This window comes from Convolutriloba macropyga, chromosome 2 (genome assembly GCF_964194025.1).
Source record: "Convolutriloba macropyga chromosome 2, txConMacr16.3, whole genome shotgun sequence".
In the NCBI taxonomy this organism is placed as follows: domain Eukaryota; kingdom Metazoa; phylum Xenacoelomorpha; order Acoela; family Convolutidae; genus Convolutriloba; species Convolutriloba macropyga.
This window is the reverse complement of record NC_134469.1, coordinates 67,322,658-67,342,962: the sequence shown is the minus strand read 5'-3', so window position 1 is coordinate 67,342,962 and position 20,305 is coordinate 67,322,658. Positions and strand designations below refer to the sequence as shown.

The following is a 20,305-nucleotide window of genomic DNA, read 5'->3' as shown; positions in this document are numbered from 1 at the left end:
ATTAGATATAGCAGAATAAAATAGCCAACTGGTCATTCTCCAAATGATTCAAATTTTAATTAGTTTTTAACGATTAATAAATATACAGTAAGAAGTGACTTTTATGATCATGTAAAAATGCCCAAAATAGCTGATCAGTGAGCCGTAAAGTGAACGTGAAGGCGTTTATAATTATCATAATTAAATTTATATGTTATATCGAGCGTGAGCAAATTTTGAACTTTTCTTTTTTGTACTGGCCAATGAATTTATTTTTCTTGCTAATTCTACGTTTAACAGCTTGTAATTAAATTCTTAAATGTGTTTTTATTGGCACATGCATAACTTAATTGTATAATAATTTTAATGGTGCATTTCAACTTGGCTCTTTATTTGAGATAATTGTATGTAAAAGAAAAAATACGCGTCTATGGTCAGTTATGAATGATAATTGAGTTATGAGCTCAAATATATAAGATATGTTTTACAACAGAATTATATCTGAGCTTGAACGTGTACATTTATCAACAAGGTGTATTTTGGAATAACTACAAATCATTATAACGCCTTTTTTTCACTGTTTGACCATTTTTAGATTTTTCTCTTCTACAGATAATCATATTGAAAGTTGTAGTTTGGAGGTAACGTGTGCGTTTTTCATTTCTTTTCAACAATTGAGCTTCAAAAATCTCTTTTTTCTCTTTTGTTTTGTTGTAAACAATTGTTGTAAACAAAGAGATTATTATCAATTCATATTTTTCAGAAACAACGACGGACTGGCAAAAAAACTTTGGAAAGTGGTCAAAGGTGAGCTATCCCAGCCTGGTATTTTAATATACATTACTATAAATAAACAAAAATTTCGACAACAACGAAAAAATAGCTTAACATTCAAATTCTTTTTTCATATATCCGTGAATTTAATCCAGAGATTAAAATGAATTTTAAAGAGAATTTTGCCATCCTCAGGTTGGGATCGTCTTGTTAAAGACTGCTTATAACCAGAAACGTCACCTGATAATCAGCCTCGATCAGACGATATTTTGACTTTTGTTCTGAATCAGAGATAAGTTAAAAATATTTCAATCTGAAATTTCTTCTGATTCATCGACATTCAGACAACCCCAAATCAGAATCTTCTGAATACGTTAGAGGGATTCATAATTGTTCCTGAATACCTTCTGAATCAGCGATGGAAACCAAAAATTATTAGCCTGAAATCGCTCTGAATCAGCACTGACGCTTTCCAAACGTTATTTCAAATTTGAAAACATTTGAATTTTTTTACAAATTTGACCTCGGGTTTACTTAGGATGATACCCGGTGAACTGTAGGTAGGGAATAAACATGTTCATAGACACTCAACAGGCAGGCTTTGACTAGGGTACTGGTCCGTGTAATAATAGCATTTCCACTCCCGGAAGTGGATCACAGTTTGTGTAAAATAGTGGAGCATAAATTGTAGTGATAAAATAATTAATGGTCTCTATTAAAAAAACTTCTCCGCTAATAACTGAAAAGATCAGCCAAAATACGAACTATAGTGTTTAAGGCAAAACATTGATTTTTGCGGTAAAAATGATCTTGCATCCATAACGTGTAAATAACTGCGGAAAAATACCTGTTAATCAGTTGTTCATCTTTAGCTGATTTTTTTTGTATCTTACGGAATTAAAACTATCAAAAACCAATGCAGAAGAAAGAACACCCTCTAAGCCTCTAAGGGAGTGCATATTTCAGTCGAAACAGCTTTGCGCTGCTCCCCAACTTCTTCCCAAGATTCGTTCTATGGAAGTCCAAAAAGCAGACTTTCGTGCGTTCAGCAAAGCTTTTATCTAGACTTTTTTTTATTGATTCATGTTTTTTGATGTGTGTAAATATGAACGCACCCCCCCCCCCACCATATGCATTCATTTTGGTCTTATATATCATTGGTCTGGGATCTCATCTCTTTTTGAGTTCCTCAGTTATAATTCCTCAGAATTCCTCAATGTGTTCTACTACAACAGGGAAAGTAGATACAATCCCAGGCATCCATTGTTTATAATTATTACTTATTATAATTATTTTTAGCAGATAAAAGACGAACTGGTCGATTCACGTGGTTGCGATGGCTCACATCTACAGGGTTTCACTGTTAACCCTGGTAGCACTATCTGTGCTTCTCTCTATCACATCAGCTACTCGTTAGTAACTTTTTGCCAATTTCCACATACCCTCTCCTCGCCTTGCTGTACCCCCCCCCCCCCCTACTGTCCCCAGTCCCACCCTAATAAATATGAGCGGTAATTTGCTTTTTTGAACACATTACTGTTGAAGAAATTCTAACCCAAGGTCTGAGCAAGGCTTATTTTACAGTTAGCCACAATTTACTTTTCATGATATCGCTAAAATAAACCAAAGCATCAATAATCGGTGCATCTTCCAGTTGTCCTCTTCGAATAATATATACTTTGTGATGTTCGCAACAATTAGAGCAATTAATCTATTCTACATACTCATAAAAAAAACTATATTCACTTTTTGATATCAATCCAGTGTTTTCATTCCTTCACCCTATTAAAATTCATACATAACATAGCTTCGCAAACAGTTAACACAATGCCAAAGATCAATGATCCTATCAAATTTAAAACTTGGTTTTAATTTTCTATATTTATGTTTTCGAATGATACTATGTGATTTATATAGACTGACACGGTTATAGATCATTGTTTATAGACTGATCTGTGCTTATGGTTTTGAGATTCATAAGTTTGAATGATTTAAAAATTTGACATATTGTTGAGTTTATTGAAACGTGTTTCAGTTCAAATTGAGAGTTGTGTGGTTACGGACTTCGAAGAAGGCAAGATCCTGTATTCTTACTCTTCTGACGATGCTGCTGATAATTTTAACAGTAGAGGAAAGCCAGTTGTGAAAATTGGGGACGAAGTTGGCTTCAGCTTCAGTCCATTGTTCCAAGTTGGAGCCACGACTGACACCGCTTTTCCCAACAAAGACGACGAATGCTATGTAAGTAAAAAAATCCAAAAATTATGATGACATCGAAATTCTAATCCTGTACCATATAAAGTCAGCATTTTTCCTGGAATATCTTGAAAAAGATTAACACCAAAATGTCAACTTTGTCATGCTGGTACCGCGAACACGCCATTTTCAAAGTATCACTAGTTTTTTGCCATTCGACTTCGTAAAAGCAAACTGCGCAATATAATATTTTGACGGGGTGTAATTTTACCTATTCTTTTAACACCCTATAGTTTAACCACTATATTATTTAACCTCGCAAAGGTTTAACACCTACCTTGTTTCACCTCGATTTTAAACTTCCTTCAATTGGGGAGAATGAGGTGTCAATCAAATCTAATTAGTCTAAGAATTAATCTAATTAAAAGAGATTAAAACAGGGTGAAATGAATGAGGTGTGGATACACTATTTCATACCTCAGTTAATAAACCCCGATTCAAAAATGTAAAATAATGGCCCATAAATTCAAAGAAAAATAATAAGAAGACTCAATACTTAAAGCAAAATTTTAACGTTAAGCGCATTACTGATCTCACCTAGTTGGATGGAACTCTAGATAATTTTGTTTCATTGCATTTTGGAATTGTTATTACAACTGCCGATTTTGAGTTTATCATTTCCTCCAATAAAAAAGGAATATTGGTTTTGAGAGAACATGAGTTGTATGTTAAAAGAGTGAGTAAGTATCGATTTCACCAGTAACCGACCTTCTCTCGACACAACAAGCGTTGTTGTCGAGAACCAAACTAATTCAAACATCGCAGCACTTAAAAAAGACGATGAAAACAGTGTCTTTTCAAGAATCTGTTGAACTGGCTTTTTCATTTTTATCAAATTTTGTCTTTTGTTAAAAACCAAACCGATTCGCCATTTTGATTTTTGAATAAGTGAGTAATGATAAAGAGAAAAATTATCTACATTTCCTTATTCAAAAATTCCTCTTCAGTTCTATAGGAGCTGAACATATTATCTAGTAATAGAATAAATATTTATAGAGGAAAGATACTACATTGAAAAACCAATAGGTAAAGCGTTCTAATGTTGCAAGAAAATTGAAATACGCGTAAAGTTTTGACAAATCCATTTAGTGGTCTGATTTTCTCAATATATATCCAGTTGCGCCCACCATTGTGTTGATACTCTTAGTCATGGCATTACTTATGATGTTTAAAAATGCTAATACCCAGAAATATCCCAAAAAATGCTAATACCCAGAACTATACCAAAAGACTAAAGTAATAAAAGAAATCGTTGTTTTTTTTTCATTTTGTTTCTTTTCCTTCGCAAATTCTTAAGCTCTCGCAGTTTCAATGAGGAAGAAAAAACAAACTAAATACATTTTGCAAAATTTGGTTAATTCTATAAGAGCTCTAAAGAAGACACAGTACAGATATCCAAGATAATCAATTGATGCAAGTTATTTGAGAAACAAATATTGTAATTTTTTTTGCCCTCATAACACTTACCTTTCACAGAGAAGAATTTTTGCTTTGACTATTTCCAAAAAAATGTAGGCTGAAAATTAGGGAAAATTGATCTTTGAATACACAGATCTACTATAATAAATTCTGGAATTTCATTTGAACTGTCATTCTTGTCGGTTCATTGATATTTTTCCTGTAACTGCTCGGTCATATTTCTAGAAATGCTGCTTATTGATTTAACACACAAGTTCCACTCCAACAGGTAATTAACAGCCAATCGGAATGGAAGTGTCTTACTGAAAAAAATATATCTAACATTTCAGAGAAAGTACCGAGAAAACAGATCAGTTTCATTTTTTATCTAATTGGAAACCAATCAATATTGCTAGCTAGTGGATCTTAAAGATAGGCGAGAATGTGTTCTCAAATGTTGCTATTAACCTTTTTTTAACAAGTCTATGTAATGTCCCTTTGAACATTTCTTAAAAGATGTGCTAATCTTAATGTATACACATAAAAGAATGACTCACAGGGCGCAAAAATTGCAGAATAAAAATAGTAAAATGGGATCTGATCATAGTAATGCTTCGCAAAAAAAACATGCTGCTTTCGTTTTTTTTAGCTCTCTATTTCAATGCGGGGCAGGTCCGGGTTACAATGTAAAAAACAATTGTCCTGGGTAATCAACAAAGGTTGATTGTATAAAAAAGCTGTTTTTAGTTAAGATATTCTTAACTTGCATAGTGTTTTGGATAAGATCGGCATTTTCGTTCTGAGTACCAAAGCTTATAGTTTGGATCTATAAATCTGTTCTGGTCCACAAGTTGCATGCTAATTTGAAATCGAGATGAAAAACTATATGCAAAGAGTTATATCTTTCGGTACAATTTATTTTTTCCCGTACTGACATAAGATGGACGTTTGTACCATATTTCACACACTTTTTTCAACTACAGGATACAAGCTTGAGAGTGTGTACCGCTACGATTGGTCTTTTGAAAGAGCCGAATACAAGAAGTCTGTTAACTGTGGGCTCTCCGGCAATTCTTACTGATCTCAATGCCAAGAGACTCAAAATTGCAGCATCGGCCAGTTCATCTTTTGTCAATTGCTTCCCAGGTAACCTTCTCTAGAAATCAATTAGTTGTTGATTAATTCAGTATAAATGCACCAAAGTTTTTTTCTAAGCTGACCAACACGATAGACAAAACTTTTAAAACTTAGGAAAACTGATGCGGTGTCTGGTACCCATATAAGGTAATGAAGTTATCGTATAAGCTTAATGGGTTATTTTATGCTTGTCGAAATCAAATGTGAGGCCGAGTATGCCAGAACTTTAAAAATTTAGGTTAGTCAACACAAACTTGAAACACCTTAAGAAAAATTATTCCATTACAAATATCCTGCCATTTTACATGGCAAAAAGGCATCGAGATATATACAAACAGTATGGTTATCAATAAAAATAGATCTTGGCTTAATAACTGAAAAATAATAACTTTTTCATGGCAAGATAAGCCTCGTTCTAAAAAATAAATTTCACTATTAAACAACTCTTAGCAGGATTTTCCAAGGTTATTGACGAATTATCAAGATTCATCAACAATAAACAAGAATTATCAAGAACGTTGGAAAAACCAACTCCCATTAGTTTATTAAACAGAAGCTCAGACAATTTTAAAGACATAAAGAAAGTTTTGAGTGAATGAGAGCAAATTAACTGTGGAATACACACCTTATACAGTACTCCCGCCAACAGACTAAGGTCTCAATTTAAAAACCTACAAAATAATGCTGCTAAAATCATCAACAGCATAGTAGAAAAGTTGTCAAATAAATCAGAAAATGGTTATTGAGGAATCAATAGGTTTCATAACAAGTAAAGTCAAAACAACAAAAACAATTGCATTTGATTTTTGTTAGAATTTCGATCAAACTATAGTCTTAAACTTAGTGAGAATTAGAAAGAAAGTTTGACTTACCAGATTAGAAAGACAAGCAATATGATTTTGATCAAAGAAATTATATAAATGAATCGTCAAGAAATGGTGCTGAGAATCAATATTCGGTTCAAATTGGTGAATCTAGATAACTATTATTAGAGTTAGATTAACTGATGTAAAATCTTCCCAGCACGTATTAAATGATGATGATATCTCCAGAAGTGTGAATGAATTCTTAGAAAAGTGCAAATGCATTCCATTTATGGTTTCCTTTGCGACTGATTTGCAGAAGCAAACCATATTGGGTAACCCTTGCGACCCCCACTATAAATCACGGTGCTAAGATTAGTTTTGTATCTTGACTTTTTCACACTGATAATGGATATATATACAGCTGATTTTTGAGTCCTTTTTCATCCCCAAATTCAAATCACCATCTTGATCTAATAATCAAATCTCTCCTGTAAATCTCTAAATTCTACTGTAAAATATCATTTTGTTATTCTCTCATTTTTTGAGAAATTAATTCTTTTACTTAGTTAAAAACGCTTTTTATTCCGCTTGCGAAAGTCCATAACCCAACAGGTTATGGGCCCAGCAATTTTTTAAGTCATAAAATTAATTTCCAAAACAAAACTAATTTGTTGTTGACAGTCATAATCCTTTTCTGCTTACTACCTTTTCTTTTCACAACTGTTTTGCCTGCTCAAACTTCAATGGATCAACAGACAGTGAAGCTGCTGACCTACACAGGAAAGGCACAGGACTTTCCAATCTGGAGCACAAGATTTGAGGTGATGATGCAGACGAAGGGACTCTACAAATCACTACTGGGGACAGAGGAGCAACCCAATGAGCCTGCGCCACTGGCCAATGGGGCAACCAATGATGAAAAGAAGAACCACAAGGTGCTGAAGGATGCATATGAGAAGGAAGTTGCAGACATCAAGGAGAAACGGAACAATGTGTGGTGCCATCTGGCACTGACTCTAGATGCAACAACCCTCATGCTGATGAGACATGACTGTGTGGGAGATGACGGCATTGGAGATGGAGCAAAGGCTTGGAAGCTTTTGCAAGAGAGATTTCAGAGTGTGGAGACGCCGACAGTGGTGACTTTAGTGGCACAGCTTGCTCGACTGCAGCTCGAGGATTCTGAGGATTTGGACAGCTTCTTCATCAGAGGACAGGAGTTGCTCACAAGGCTACAAGAAGCAGGGGAAGCAGTCTCAGAGACCCTCTTCAACGCCTTGGTCCTCAATGGTCTGCCAATGAGGTATGAAAGTTTTGTTATACAGGAAAGCTTCAACCCGGCAACGAACTTCACAGTGTTGAGGAAAAGGCTGCAGAACTTTCATGAGAGCACGGTGCAGAGACACAAGGGACAAAGTGGTTCAGTGGCACTGGCAGTGAAGCGTGACTTCAAGAAGGGACCCAAGAAAGGAAACTGCTTTGTGTGTGGGATCCCTGGACACTTTGCCAAGGACTGCAGGAGGAAGGAGACAGCACAATGCAGCAAGTGTGGTGAGAAGGGTCACCTAGACAGGGCATGCAAGAGACAAAGAGATGGAGGCAAACATGAGTCAGTGGCAATGGGTCCAACATTGGCTACACCAGACGAGGAATGCTGGGCAGCTCTTACCCAGTGGAAGACAGCAGGCATGCTAGTGGACAGTGGTTGTACAGATCACATAGTGACGAACATCGATGCGTTCCTGGACTTTGTGCCCATTCAATCAGTGGTCAGAAATCCCAACGGAGAGGCTTCCAGAGTGGTGGGCAGAGGCTGTGTGAGGATCAGCATACCCTCAAACAAAGGGGAATTCCAATGCGAACTCAAAAATGTTCTGTGTGTGCCGGACTATTCTTCAAACCTCCTATCAGTCTCAAGATGCACGGAGTGGGGACATAGCTTCACTTTCGAGAGAGGAAACAGCTGCATGAAACTCCAGAAGGGAACTCGGGTAAAACTAACACAAGAAAATAATTTGTTTTACTTACCCTGCAGCGTTCTAGAATTCAAGATGAGTTCCAACAGCGTGAAACTTGACAGTGCAAGGAAGTGGCACAGACGATTGGGTCATTTGAATCAAGCAGATGTGGTGAGGAATGCACCAGAGAGAGTGGGGGAACTCGATGATGTATGCAATGTGTGTGCATTGGCCAAGATCACAAAGACTCCAGTACCAAGAGTGGCAGAGACCCAAGCAGAAGAGAAGCTGGAGAGGGTGTTCACAGACGTGATGGGACCTTTCAGAGTAGAGTCACTGTCAGGGTTCCGGTTCTGCATTGTGTTTGCAGACCAGTACACGAAGTTTGTGTTTGTGGACTTGCTTAAGGCAAAGAGTGAAGCACTGGCCAGCCTGAAGAAATTTGTTCTCAGTATGGGGACGCCCAAGAAGCTGAGGCAAGACAATGCGAAGGAGTTTCTCTCAGAGCAGTTCGAGACGTACTGCTTAGATGCAGGCATTCTACAGGAGAAGACCATACCAGAGACGCCACAACAGAATGGGTTAGCTGAAAGGTGCAACAGGACACTGCTGGAGATGGCAAGATGTTTGCTCATTGAATCAGGACTTCCAAAGATGATGTGGGGAGCAGCAATTCTTCACGCAGCAAGGATCAGAAACTTGGTTGTGAGACGAGGAGCAGAAAAATGCCCAGCAGAGCTGATGAGAGGTATAAAACCTAAGCTTCGAATTAGTAAATTATCTATTTTTGGTTGCACAGTCTTCATGAGGAAGAGGGACAGAGAAGTCAGCAAACTTGAACCCAAGGCACTGGAAGGAAAGTTTGTGGGTTACACTGAAGGAGAAAACGGATACCTGGTGTACATACCCAACACACGCAAGGTGATGGCAGTTCGAGATGTGATCATCAAGGAGTCTGAAGTGGGCTCAATCCCTGACAACAAAGAAACGGCGGACCTACTAGATGATGGGTCGGAACTGCGAATCTGGCAACCAGATGATGGTCATCAAGACGATGACAACAGAGAACGACAGGACACATCTACTGCAATAAAGGAGGAGTGGCATGACGCAGGGAGCGTGAATACACAAGAAACAACACTGAGACAAGAGGCCTCGGATGTTGGAGAAACAGCACTAGATGAAGGATCTAATGCAACAAAAGTGAGTCACAGAGACTCAGAGTCACTAGAAGACAGTGACACAGAAGACTTCTCACAGTTAGAGACAGTTGGCTTCAATGAAGATGCACTGGAACACGCGGACAGAGCAGAGCCCAGACGAGGGACACGAGCAAGGAATGTTCCGCAATTTTTTGGAGAAGTCAGGACCCATCTTGCTGTGACTGAGGGCGACTATGTGGAACCCAAAACAGTCTACGAAGCCAAGCAAGGTGACGATTGGGACCAGTGGCACCGGGCAATGAAGGACGAGGTCAAGGCACTCCAAGACAACGAGACTTGGAACCTAGTGAGACCACCCACAGACAGGGACGTCATACCGGGCAAATGGGTTTACAAAGTGAAATTGGGACCCAGTGGTCAAGTGGACAAATACAAAGCGCGCTATGTGGCGAAAGGCTTCAAACAAGTGGAAGGACTGGACTACTTTGAGACTTATGCGCCTACCTGTAAGCCAGAGACATTCAGGATTCTACTTCAGCTATCAGCGAAGCAGGGCCATGTGATGCACCAATTTGATGTCAAGACTGCTTTCCTGCACTCACCAATCGAGGAAGAAGTGTATCTGGAACAGCCACAGGTGTTTGTAAAACGCGGATCAGATGGGGAGAAGTTAGTATGTCGACTAAATAAATCAATTTATGGTTTGAAACAGGCTGCTAACAACTGGTACAAAGAACTGGCAAACTTCCTACTGAGACAGGGGTTCACCAGAAGCAGGAACGATCACTGCTTGTTCGCAAGATCAGAAGCAGAGGATCACACCTTCATCTTGGTCTGGGTTGACGACATCATAGTAGCATCAAGAAGTATGACAGTGATCTCTGATGTCAAGGAGGCACTAGAAGCAACCTTTCACATGGAAGACAGAGGGAGACTACACTGGTTTCTGGGTCTAAGAATCAGACGAGATGAGGGCAAAGTCACAGTCGACCAAGAACGCTACATAGAAACAATGCTTGAGCGGTTTCAAATGGATCAATGCAAACCCTCAAGAACTCCAGCTGATTTGAATTTGAAACTTCAGACAGCACAGAACGGAGACGAAGAAGTGGACCAGAGGATCTACAGAAGCTTGGTTGGATCACTTCTGTATCTGGCCAAACAGACGAGGCCAGACATCATGTTCACAGTCAACATTCTGTCCAGACACATGAATGCACCTACCAATCAACACTGGATGTGCGGAAAACGACTTCTGCGATATCTTCAAGGTTCAAAAGATTTAAAACTTACTTACACAAAAGAAGCTAGTTATGATTTAGTGGGGGAAAGTGATGCAGACTGGTCTGGAGACGTGAACGACAGAAGATCAACAACGGGCTATTACTTCAAGCTCAACGGACGTGGCGCAGCACTCAGCTGGGGTGTCAAGAAGCAGGCCACAGTTGCTCTTTCTTCATCAGAAGCAGAATATCAGGGCATGGCAGCAGCAGTTCAGGAAGCACTTTACCTGAAACAACTTCTAGAGGATTTTGGCATCCAACAGAAACGTCCAATAGCAATTGGAGAAGACAACCAAAGTTGTATCAGACTCTGCCAAAACCCAGTCATGCACAAAAGGAGCAAGCACATCGAAACAAAGTTTCACTTCATCCGGGACAAAACGGAGGATGGGACTATTTCAATTCATTACGTTCCTACAGACAAAATGGCAGCGGACATCTTCACAAAGTCCTTACCCGTTTCGAAAGTGGAAACATTCAGAGCAGTTTTGATGGGAACAGACTCTACGCAATCAGCTCAAGTCTGAGTGGGGGTGTTAGAATTTCGATCAAACTATAGTCTTAAACTTAGTGAGAATTAGAAAGAAAGTTTGACTTACCAGATTAGAAAGACAAGCAATATGATTTTGATCAAAGAAATTATATAAATGAATCGTCAAGAAATGGTGCTGAGAATCAATATTCGGTTCAAATTGGTGAATCTAGATAACTATTATTAGAGTTAGATTAACTGATGTAAAATCTTCCCAGCACGTATTAAATGATGATGATATCTCCAGAAGTGTGAATGAATTCTTAGAAAAGTGCAAATGCATTCCATTTATGGTTTCCTTTGCGACTGATTTGCAGAAGCAAACCATATTGGGTAACCCTTGCGACCCCCACTATAAATCACGGTGCTAAGATTAGTTTTGTATCTTGACTTTTTCACACTGATAATGGATATATATACAGCTGATTTTTGAGTCCTTTTTCATCCCCAAATTCAAATCACCATCTTGATCTAATAATCAGATCTCTCCTGTAAATCTCTAAATTCTACTGTAAAATATCATTTTGTTATTCTCTCATTTTTTGAGAAATTAATTCTTTTACTTAGTTAAAAACGCTTTTTATTCCGCTTGCGAAAGTCCATAACCCAACAATTTTTTTTTTCATTTGGTTTCTTATGATCGCAAAACATTTTTCACTTCTCAACATAAATTGCAAGGCTTTAAGAAAGATTATTTACAACTAGCAATAAAATAACTAAAAACAGTTTTAAGATATAAACTTTATGGCCCACCAGTTCTGTTTTTGTTTACTGGTTCAAAATATAAATGATCTGCAATTTTCTATGAATCGATGCGCGTTAGATTTGGTGAACTAACGGCTACCGAGCGTGAGTGAAGGTTTAATCCTCAATGAACTGTTTCTGAACTTCTTTTGTTTTAAATATAGCAATATATTTAGCAATACATTTTTGTAGAAAGGAAATTACGGTACTCAAGGAAACTGGGTTTTACAGTAGACTTTAGTTTGAATCCATATAAAGACAAAATGATACCACGTTTATTTCAAAAATGTTGTTGCCATGCGTGGAGAACAAAAAAATATAATTTGTAGTTCAAATGTGACGTCAATCTTCTCTATGAGGTCGAGAGAAAAGTTCAATTATCGAAGATTAGAAAAGAACTCTTTTTCTTTAAACTTCATTTTTTTGACAATTATCCAATTCTGATGGTATCTCCGCAAAAAATCATGATGTATACAGTTGATAACACTGCCCGAAGAAAAAAAACGAAGGTTCCCAGTTTCATTCAAATTATAAATTTTTGAGATCACTTGCAATTAATAACCTATTTTTAGATGTTAACCGATAGCAATTTTGTGAACCATAGCAAAGGACTATAATGGTCTTCGACAGAACGATTTAAGATTAAGCAACTTTTTTGAGCAAATAGTTTCAAAGCTTTCCTTAGCTCTTGACACACGCAAATATTGTTTATCAGTGTCTCAATTTTTCCTTTAGTTAAATGCACACAAGTTTTGATTAAATTTTCACAAACTATTTTTTCTCAATATTTCAACAAACTATTTTCACAAACTATTTTTTCTCAATATTTCAGGAGACAACTATTGTGATCACTTGAATCAGAAAACTAGTTTTGTCCGGAATTTTACATAGTAAATCAGAGCTGAGCCAGTCAAAAGACAATATCAGTCGTAATATTTTTAGGGATGAATACTCTGTTCATGGGACTTTTCATAGCTGTTGTTCAGATTTTCGATGAAAAAACTTCGAACGAGCATATAACGTGACGTATATATGCAAACAAATCACCAACTATTCAATTTTGCTTTTGCAATCCTCTGATGACAATTATTTAAATTTAAAAGTTCACTTTTGCAGAAGTAACATATTACAAATCTTTTTGCATAAGTGGCCTGGTATGTGCGGCCCTTGAAAGGATATGGTCTCAGACGAAACGCATCATTTGATATTAAAAGGTTCTGTGAAATCTGGATCTGGAAGTTTTGCCCAATCTGTAAAAATGTTTTGTATGTTTAAGTTGGACGAGATCTGACTGTGATCGAATCAACTTCCTCTGGCACCCTGGAATCAACAACTTCATCCAATTTTGAATATACGTTCAACTATGGCAATAATAACTTCGATGGCAACACGCTTGGAGTTACCGTTAAAGTGGTTTCAGGTAAACAATGTAGTAGATGTGTATGAAATGAATTTCAAGCAACCATTTCAAATTTCATCATCTTTGTTTCGTTAAAAATCCTAAAAATTTGAAAAAAATTGTTCATTGCATCCTATTTCAAAAGTACACTTGTCAGTTCCACCAACTTTCAGTTCACAGAAGCTGCACTAAAAATAATTATTTATAACTCAAACTGAAAACTACTCTAGGTGGGCGTCTCACCTAGGAGACAAGGCGTCTCACCTAGGAGACAAACTTTGCATCGCGGCGAAGAAAAAATTACAACACTAATCTAAAGTTTTTAAAAATATGAATTATTAGAATTAAAGTGATTTCTTGCAAATTTCAACTTCGACTGTTATTTACCGCATTAAACGAGATTCGATGTCGAACTACCTGTTTTTAGGCACTTCTGCTTCCATTGCCCGGCCAGTCATTCATTTGTCAGAAAGTTCAGAATTTTTAACAAAAATTGTTTTTTAATCAAACATATATCCTTTCACAAAACTCTTATTTGCTATGAAAATTACGTTTTAAGCAGATTTTCGCAATCACACCAATTTTCTCAAAAAGATGCAAAGATGAAGCAAATAGTTTCTGCCCAAAATCAGCTATATTAAGTTATGCTGTGTCCTAAATCGACTCGGAAAGTAGACATCATTTTTATATCAATTCAAATGTTTTTTGAATCAGGTACACAGGTACCATAAAGTGTACTCATTTAATTCCTTCATCTTTTTTTCCATTTCCTTATTTGGTATTTTTCCTTATTAGATTTGTTTATGTCTTAAATGATTTCACGTTGCAGCTCTCATTTCACTTAACTGTTCATACACTCTGCAACTCCGCTGCTAAAACTGTACATCTTTTTGTAAACTTTTTTGTTTGTTCATGTTTATACTTTTGTCTTGCAATCAAACTTGATTGCCTAAGTTAACCTCATTATCTTGTTGAAGTTCACTACTGAATTAAAATTTCGATAAAATTGTTCCATTGGCCAATTGAAGCTATTCAGCAGTTCTAATGGGCCGAATCGCCCGCGAATCACTCCAACAGTAAAATGATTCAATAAGCCTGAATTGCCCCGCGAATCAGCATCAGAAATGTAATTGGTCTAAACGCACCGCGAATTGACAAAAGATATCGTAGCAAAAAATTGCGTACGACATGGCGCAGCAAGCAGAATACAGGAAAACTCCCTTAGCCATTCACCCGTTTTGGGAACGACCTTTGACTGAGCCACCATTTCGCTGAGAGAGGTGGAGCACCCAAGTAAAGCTAGCCCTTCTTTTTAAGGAAGGAACAACCGCGGACAGCCTAATTCGAACAAAATCCGCAAATGTAACCCTTCCAGTGGAACCGACTTACAGCCATACCATCGATTACCCAATTGAGGCCACAGAACAAGAACGCATAACGAAATTCCATCTCAAGTTGAGCTGGCAGCTCAAATGTCAGAAAACAATCGAATTAGTAATAATCTGTTGTGACCGACCCGGGAATCTTTTCTATAGGAAATGCATCTCCTTCCTCTATTTAGTCATCGGAAGTGAGGGGAGACAAATTTTCACCCAATAATTTGGATCCAATAATATGCTCTGCACTCAAAGCCGAGATGAACACCGAATCGAAAGTGTTTAGATATCGCTAAAACTCTTTGCAAAAACGTAGACATCAACCATATATTTTCTTATTCATAATAACCAGTAGATTTGATATATAATTGCACTCCGCAATTCCAAATTATAAAGAGATCAAAGCAATGCTTCATTTTTGTCCATTCATCTGTTTCTTCCGTTTCATTATTTGATACATTTCCATACTAGATTTGTTTATGTCTCAGGTAAAAGATTTCATATTGCAGTTCACTTAACTGTCCACACTCTCTGTAACTCGCTGCTAAATTTTTTCATCCTTTTGTTGTAAACATTTTCGTTTGTTGATTTATATACTTTGTCTTGCAAACAACTCTGATTGTCTTACTTAATCTCATTCTTGAGTCTGTCTTGTTGAAGTTTTTTTTGGAACTAAAATTTCAATAAAGTCGTTCTATTCGCCAATCGAAGCTATTCAGTAGTTCCATAGGGCCGAATCGCCCGCGAATAACTCCAACAGTATAGCATTTAATTGAACCTGTATCTTCCCGCGAATCAGCATTAGAAAGATAATCGGTGTAAAGGCACCGCGACTCGACAATAATTTTTGTAGCGTACAACTGTTAACATTTTTGCTATGTTTTCTTTTCTGATTTTGTGTTGACATTGTTCATGACATTGTATTGAAAATTTTACACAAACACGTACTTTTGTTAAACATAACAGTTTTAACCAGAAATTTTTGCATGTCGAGGCATGCAAAGAAGGGCATTAAACAGCATCTGTTTCCTTTGCTAATCACAATCTAACTAAGTTGGATCTGTATTCAATTTGAGATTGGCTTTCTAAATGTATAAAAATGATCATGCGGATGAGTTGGTACACTAAACTGAATGTAAAAATTATAAACAGTAAATAGCTTGAGATGAAAAACAAATTGAACTGCGTGAATAAAATAAAGATCAAATTTCAAAATCACCAATGTTGCTCAAGAGGAAGTGAGAAAGAATACTTGACTAAAATTTCTGAAGATTTTTGAACAATTGTTACACTTTATCACATTGTTTTCTGTCCTTTTTTAAATTATAGTGAGTAGCTGTTAGGGAAACTATTTGGAAATTGTTATATGCATCAATGATACAAATTTGTTTTTTTTTGAAATTTTTTATTGTGAGTTATGTTATCAAAAAACTTATCTGTTGTAAATGACTATTTAATGCATTTTTTATTCGAAACGAGAAAAACGTAAAGAATTTGAACTAATAAAAGTCAACTAAACATTTCTTATATATCGAAGATTCGTAACAACAACAATCGTGAAAAATAAAATCAGCAAAAAAACCATTTGCTTTGATATTAGTTTTTTTCTTTCGAGATTAGTTTCTTTGCTACATTTTATTCAAAATGTGAAATTACATAAATCGATGTACTTTTTTACCTGCTAAATTTGGCATAATCTCAGTTTGCAGCTGGATTTCACAGAGTCGTATAATGTTGTTTTGAAAACATTTAACTGTTCTTTAGAGATTACGTTTCTGTAGTTACCTTTTTACGATTTCTTTTCTTTGAAATTTTTGGTGTTTTGAGGTAGATTATGTTTTTAGAAAACAGTAGATTACTCAAGCCAATTTAGCAAATTTGAGTTAAAAAATCTTGATCTTCGTACTGTTTTTGAATTACATTTCATCTTAACTAAAAGCTGTGATATTTCTCTCAATTTTATTTTAAATACGAAAGCTCGCTGAAGCTTTTAGGATGATAAAATTTTACTTTGCAAATTAATGGTTAATTTCAGATAATGTTCGACAAAATTTGTTTCTGTTGATGTTTTACACTTTGAATTTCAATGTTCAAAGTTCATCGAATGTTAAACAACCTGAGATTGGGGTTAAAAAATCATTTTGAATCTAAAGACTGAGTTAGTTTGCATTCCGTCAATTTTCTTGGAATGGTCTTACTTCTTTCAAATTCATAAATTTATCTCATACTAAAAGATTACTTTTATGACAGTTTCGCCTCTAAATTTCAGGAATTGTTTTTCAATAACTTGTTTTCGTGTTTCTAAATGGGCACAACTTTATCACAGTGTAATTTTTTAAAAAAACCATCTACGGAATGATTGTTGACAAAAGGTTTGTGTCCCAATGCCAACTGTGGGATTATATAAAGCAACAAGAAGGTTTGGTAATATGCGTTCGCACATAAAGTTTCGACACCGCTCATCCACATTTTTTGCATAGTTTTCTACCAAATGAGGAACAGATAGAAAACCCCTGAAAACCCCCACCTCGAACGCAAATATTTTAGTGGCGTACAAAACCGCATTGGATTGATGAGATCTGCCATTTTTTAAAAGCGAGGCAAGACTAACAACGAAATCAAAACACAACGGCAAACTTTAATTACATCCAATAAATGTATGTCCACTTTTTAAGAAAAATAATAATAATAAAATCAAGATGGCATCAGATAAAACTGAAACTGGCCAAAGAAATTTGTATGATACCAGAAAAAGTATGTGACCAGACCACAATAAGGCACGGTTTTAATTCGACAAAAAAGAACAATAACTGTAAGGCTAAAAAATTCGCTTATATTTTTGAAAACAATTAATTTCAAAGTCAGCCAAACTAAAGAACACCAACTTAAGTTTTCCAAATTGTTTAGTATCATCGATGCTTATGTAGGAGAGCGATACCAACTGTCATTATTCTATTTTTTCGATTACAACAATAACAACAAAAAGAGACAACAACCAAAATTTCAATTGACACGTGTGAGAAAACGCTGTCGAGGCCGTAAAGCCTTTTTCTTCTGCTCAAAATATGCTTGGTTGCGCTTTTTCTGAACGCCAAGAATGTGGTATGTGACCTCTCATTAGTGAGAATAGGTAAAAAATTGACAAAAAAGAGAAAAAGGGATAAAATTAATATATACTTTCGTGTTTTTCGAAGAGAATTATTTTCAAAGAGATGGAAGCCATTAGCTACAAATGTAAATAATTAAATCGGTTCGTTTTTTCGTCTAAAGAAAGCCCTTGAGTTCTGTAATTTTTTGGAATATGTCTTAAGTTTACAAAAAGAACGTCAAAAAATAGACATAAATCAAAAATTAATTTATTTTTTGCAAAAATTCCATGTGATATTTCTCTCAATTTTATTTTAAATACGAAAGCTCGCTGAAGCTTTTAGAATGATAAAATCTTACTTTACAAATTAATGGTTAATTTCAGATAATGTTCGACAACATTTGTATCTGTTGATGTTTTACACTTTGAATTTCAATGTTCAAAGTTCATCGAATGTTAAACATCCTGAGATTGGGGTTAAAAAATCTTTTTGAATCTAAAGACTGAGTTAGTTTGCATTCCGTCAATTTTCTGGGAATGGTCTTATTTCTTTCAAATTCATAAATTATCTCATACTAAAAGACTACTTTTATGACAGTTTCGCCTCTAAATTTCAGGAATTGTTTTTCAATAACTTGTTTTCGTGTTTCTAAATGGGCACAACTTTATCACAGTGTAATTTTTGAAAAAAAACCATCTACGGAAAGATTTTTGACAAAAGGTTTGTGTCCCAATGCCAGCTGTGGGATTATATAAAGCAACGAGGAGGTTTGGTAATATGCGTTCGCACATAAAGTTCCGACACCGCTCACCCACATTTTTGGCATAGTTTTCTACCAAATGAGGAACAGATAGAAAACCCCTGAAAACCCCCACCTCGAACGCAAATATTTTAGTGGCGTACAAAACCGCATTGGATTGATGAGATCTGCCATTTTTTAAAAGCGAGGCAAGACTAACAACGAAATCAAAACACAACGGCAAACTTTAATTACATCCAATAAATGTATGTCCACTTTTTAAGAAAAATAATAATAATAAAATCAAGATGGCATCAGATAAAACTGAAACTGGCCAAAGAAATTTGTATGATACCAGAAAAAGTATGTGACCAGACCACAATAAGGCACGGTTTTAATTCGACAAAAAAGAACAATAACTGTAAGGCTAAAAAAATTCGCTTATATTTTTGAAAACAATTAATTTCAAAGTCAGCCAAACTAAAAAAACACCAACTTAAGTTTTCCAAATTGTTTAGTATCATCGATGCTTATGTAGGAGAGCGATACCAACTGTCATTATTCAATTTTTTCGATTACAACACTAACAACAAAAAGAGACAACAACCAAAATTTCAATTGACACGTGTGAGAAAACGCTGCCGAGGCCGTGAAGCCATTTTCTTCTGCTCAAAATATGCTTGGTTGCGCTTTTTCTGAACGCCAAGAATGTGGTATGTGACCTCTCATTAGTGAGAATAGGTAAAAAAGTGACAAACAAGAGAAAAAGGGATAAAATTAATACATACTTTCGTGTTTTTCGAAAACAATTATTTTCAAAGAGATGGAAGCCATTAGCTACAAAAGTAAATAATTAAATCGGTTTGTTTCGTCGTCTAAAAAAAGCCCTTGAGTTCTGTAATTTTTCGAAATATGTCTTATGTTTACAAAAAGAACGTCAAAAAATAGACATAAATCAAAATTAATTTGTTTTTTTGCAAAAATTCCATGTCGAAGCCAGTAAAGTCATAACGAATTCTCTAAAAACTTTGAGTTTTGTACAGTTGTGCCTTATCTCGGTGCCAAAAACGTGATATACAATCTGTATTTAACGAGACTAGGTAACAAGTACACACACACACAGAAAAAGAACAAAAATGCGAAGCTTGAAATTAATTTTTTTTAAACAATTGTTTTCAAAGTCTTGAAAGCCATCAGCTATCTACTCAAATCAGAATATAAGCTCGTCTAATCCTCCGTAAAAAGCAAATAAAAATTATCGTTTCCTATGAAAAAGCATACGATTAGAAGACAAAGTGAGAAGATAGTTAAGACAAAAAAAACCTAAGAGGGTTTGGAACAAGAAAGTGATCTTTATTTAGGTTAACGAGGGAACAGTGATACTGCGCTGAATGCAGAGTTGTATCGGCCTGTTTATTAAAACTCAATTACACCAGAAACAGTAAAATCTTTTTCCCCAATTCAGTTTTATATATGATAGCTTCTTGGTCTACTTGTTGCAACATTCTTAGCTATATTGCCTGTGCACTCTTCTCAACGAAATAAAAAAAAGTTTGTGAAAATGATAACTCAACAAAAATTGTTAAAGTGGTGATTTGAAAGCACAATTCTTCTTCCCCAATTTTTATCAAAATCTGTTTCAACTGTCAGAACGAGTTACCAAATTAACTGC

At 35.9% G+C, this 20,305-nt stretch overlaps 1 protein-coding gene across 2 annotated transcripts in view; it reads left to right on the top strand.

Annotated features, from left to right (window-relative positions):
* The first annotated feature begins 528 nt into the window (after positions 1–528).
* LOC142334632 (uncharacterized) overlaps positions 529–20,305 on the top strand; it is a 30,775-nt gene continuing 10,998 nt past the window's right edge. Inside the window, exons 1-6 of one of the 2 annotated variants that reach the window (XM_075382825.1) lie at positions 529–620; positions 743–786; positions 2,053–2,165; positions 2,789–2,994; positions 5,391–5,553; positions 13,307–13,450. In XM_075382825.1, coding sequence (XP_075238940.1) covers positions 2,090–2,165; positions 2,789–2,994; positions 5,391–5,553; positions 13,307–13,450 — 589 coding nt within the window. In that variant the 5' untranslated portion in view covers positions 529–620; positions 743–786; positions 2,053–2,089. The remainder of the gene's footprint in view (positions 621–742; positions 787–2,052; positions 2,166–2,788; positions 2,995–5,390; positions 5,554–13,306; positions 13,451–20,305) is intronic. The other variant, XM_075382826.1, reaches the window with a different exon arrangement.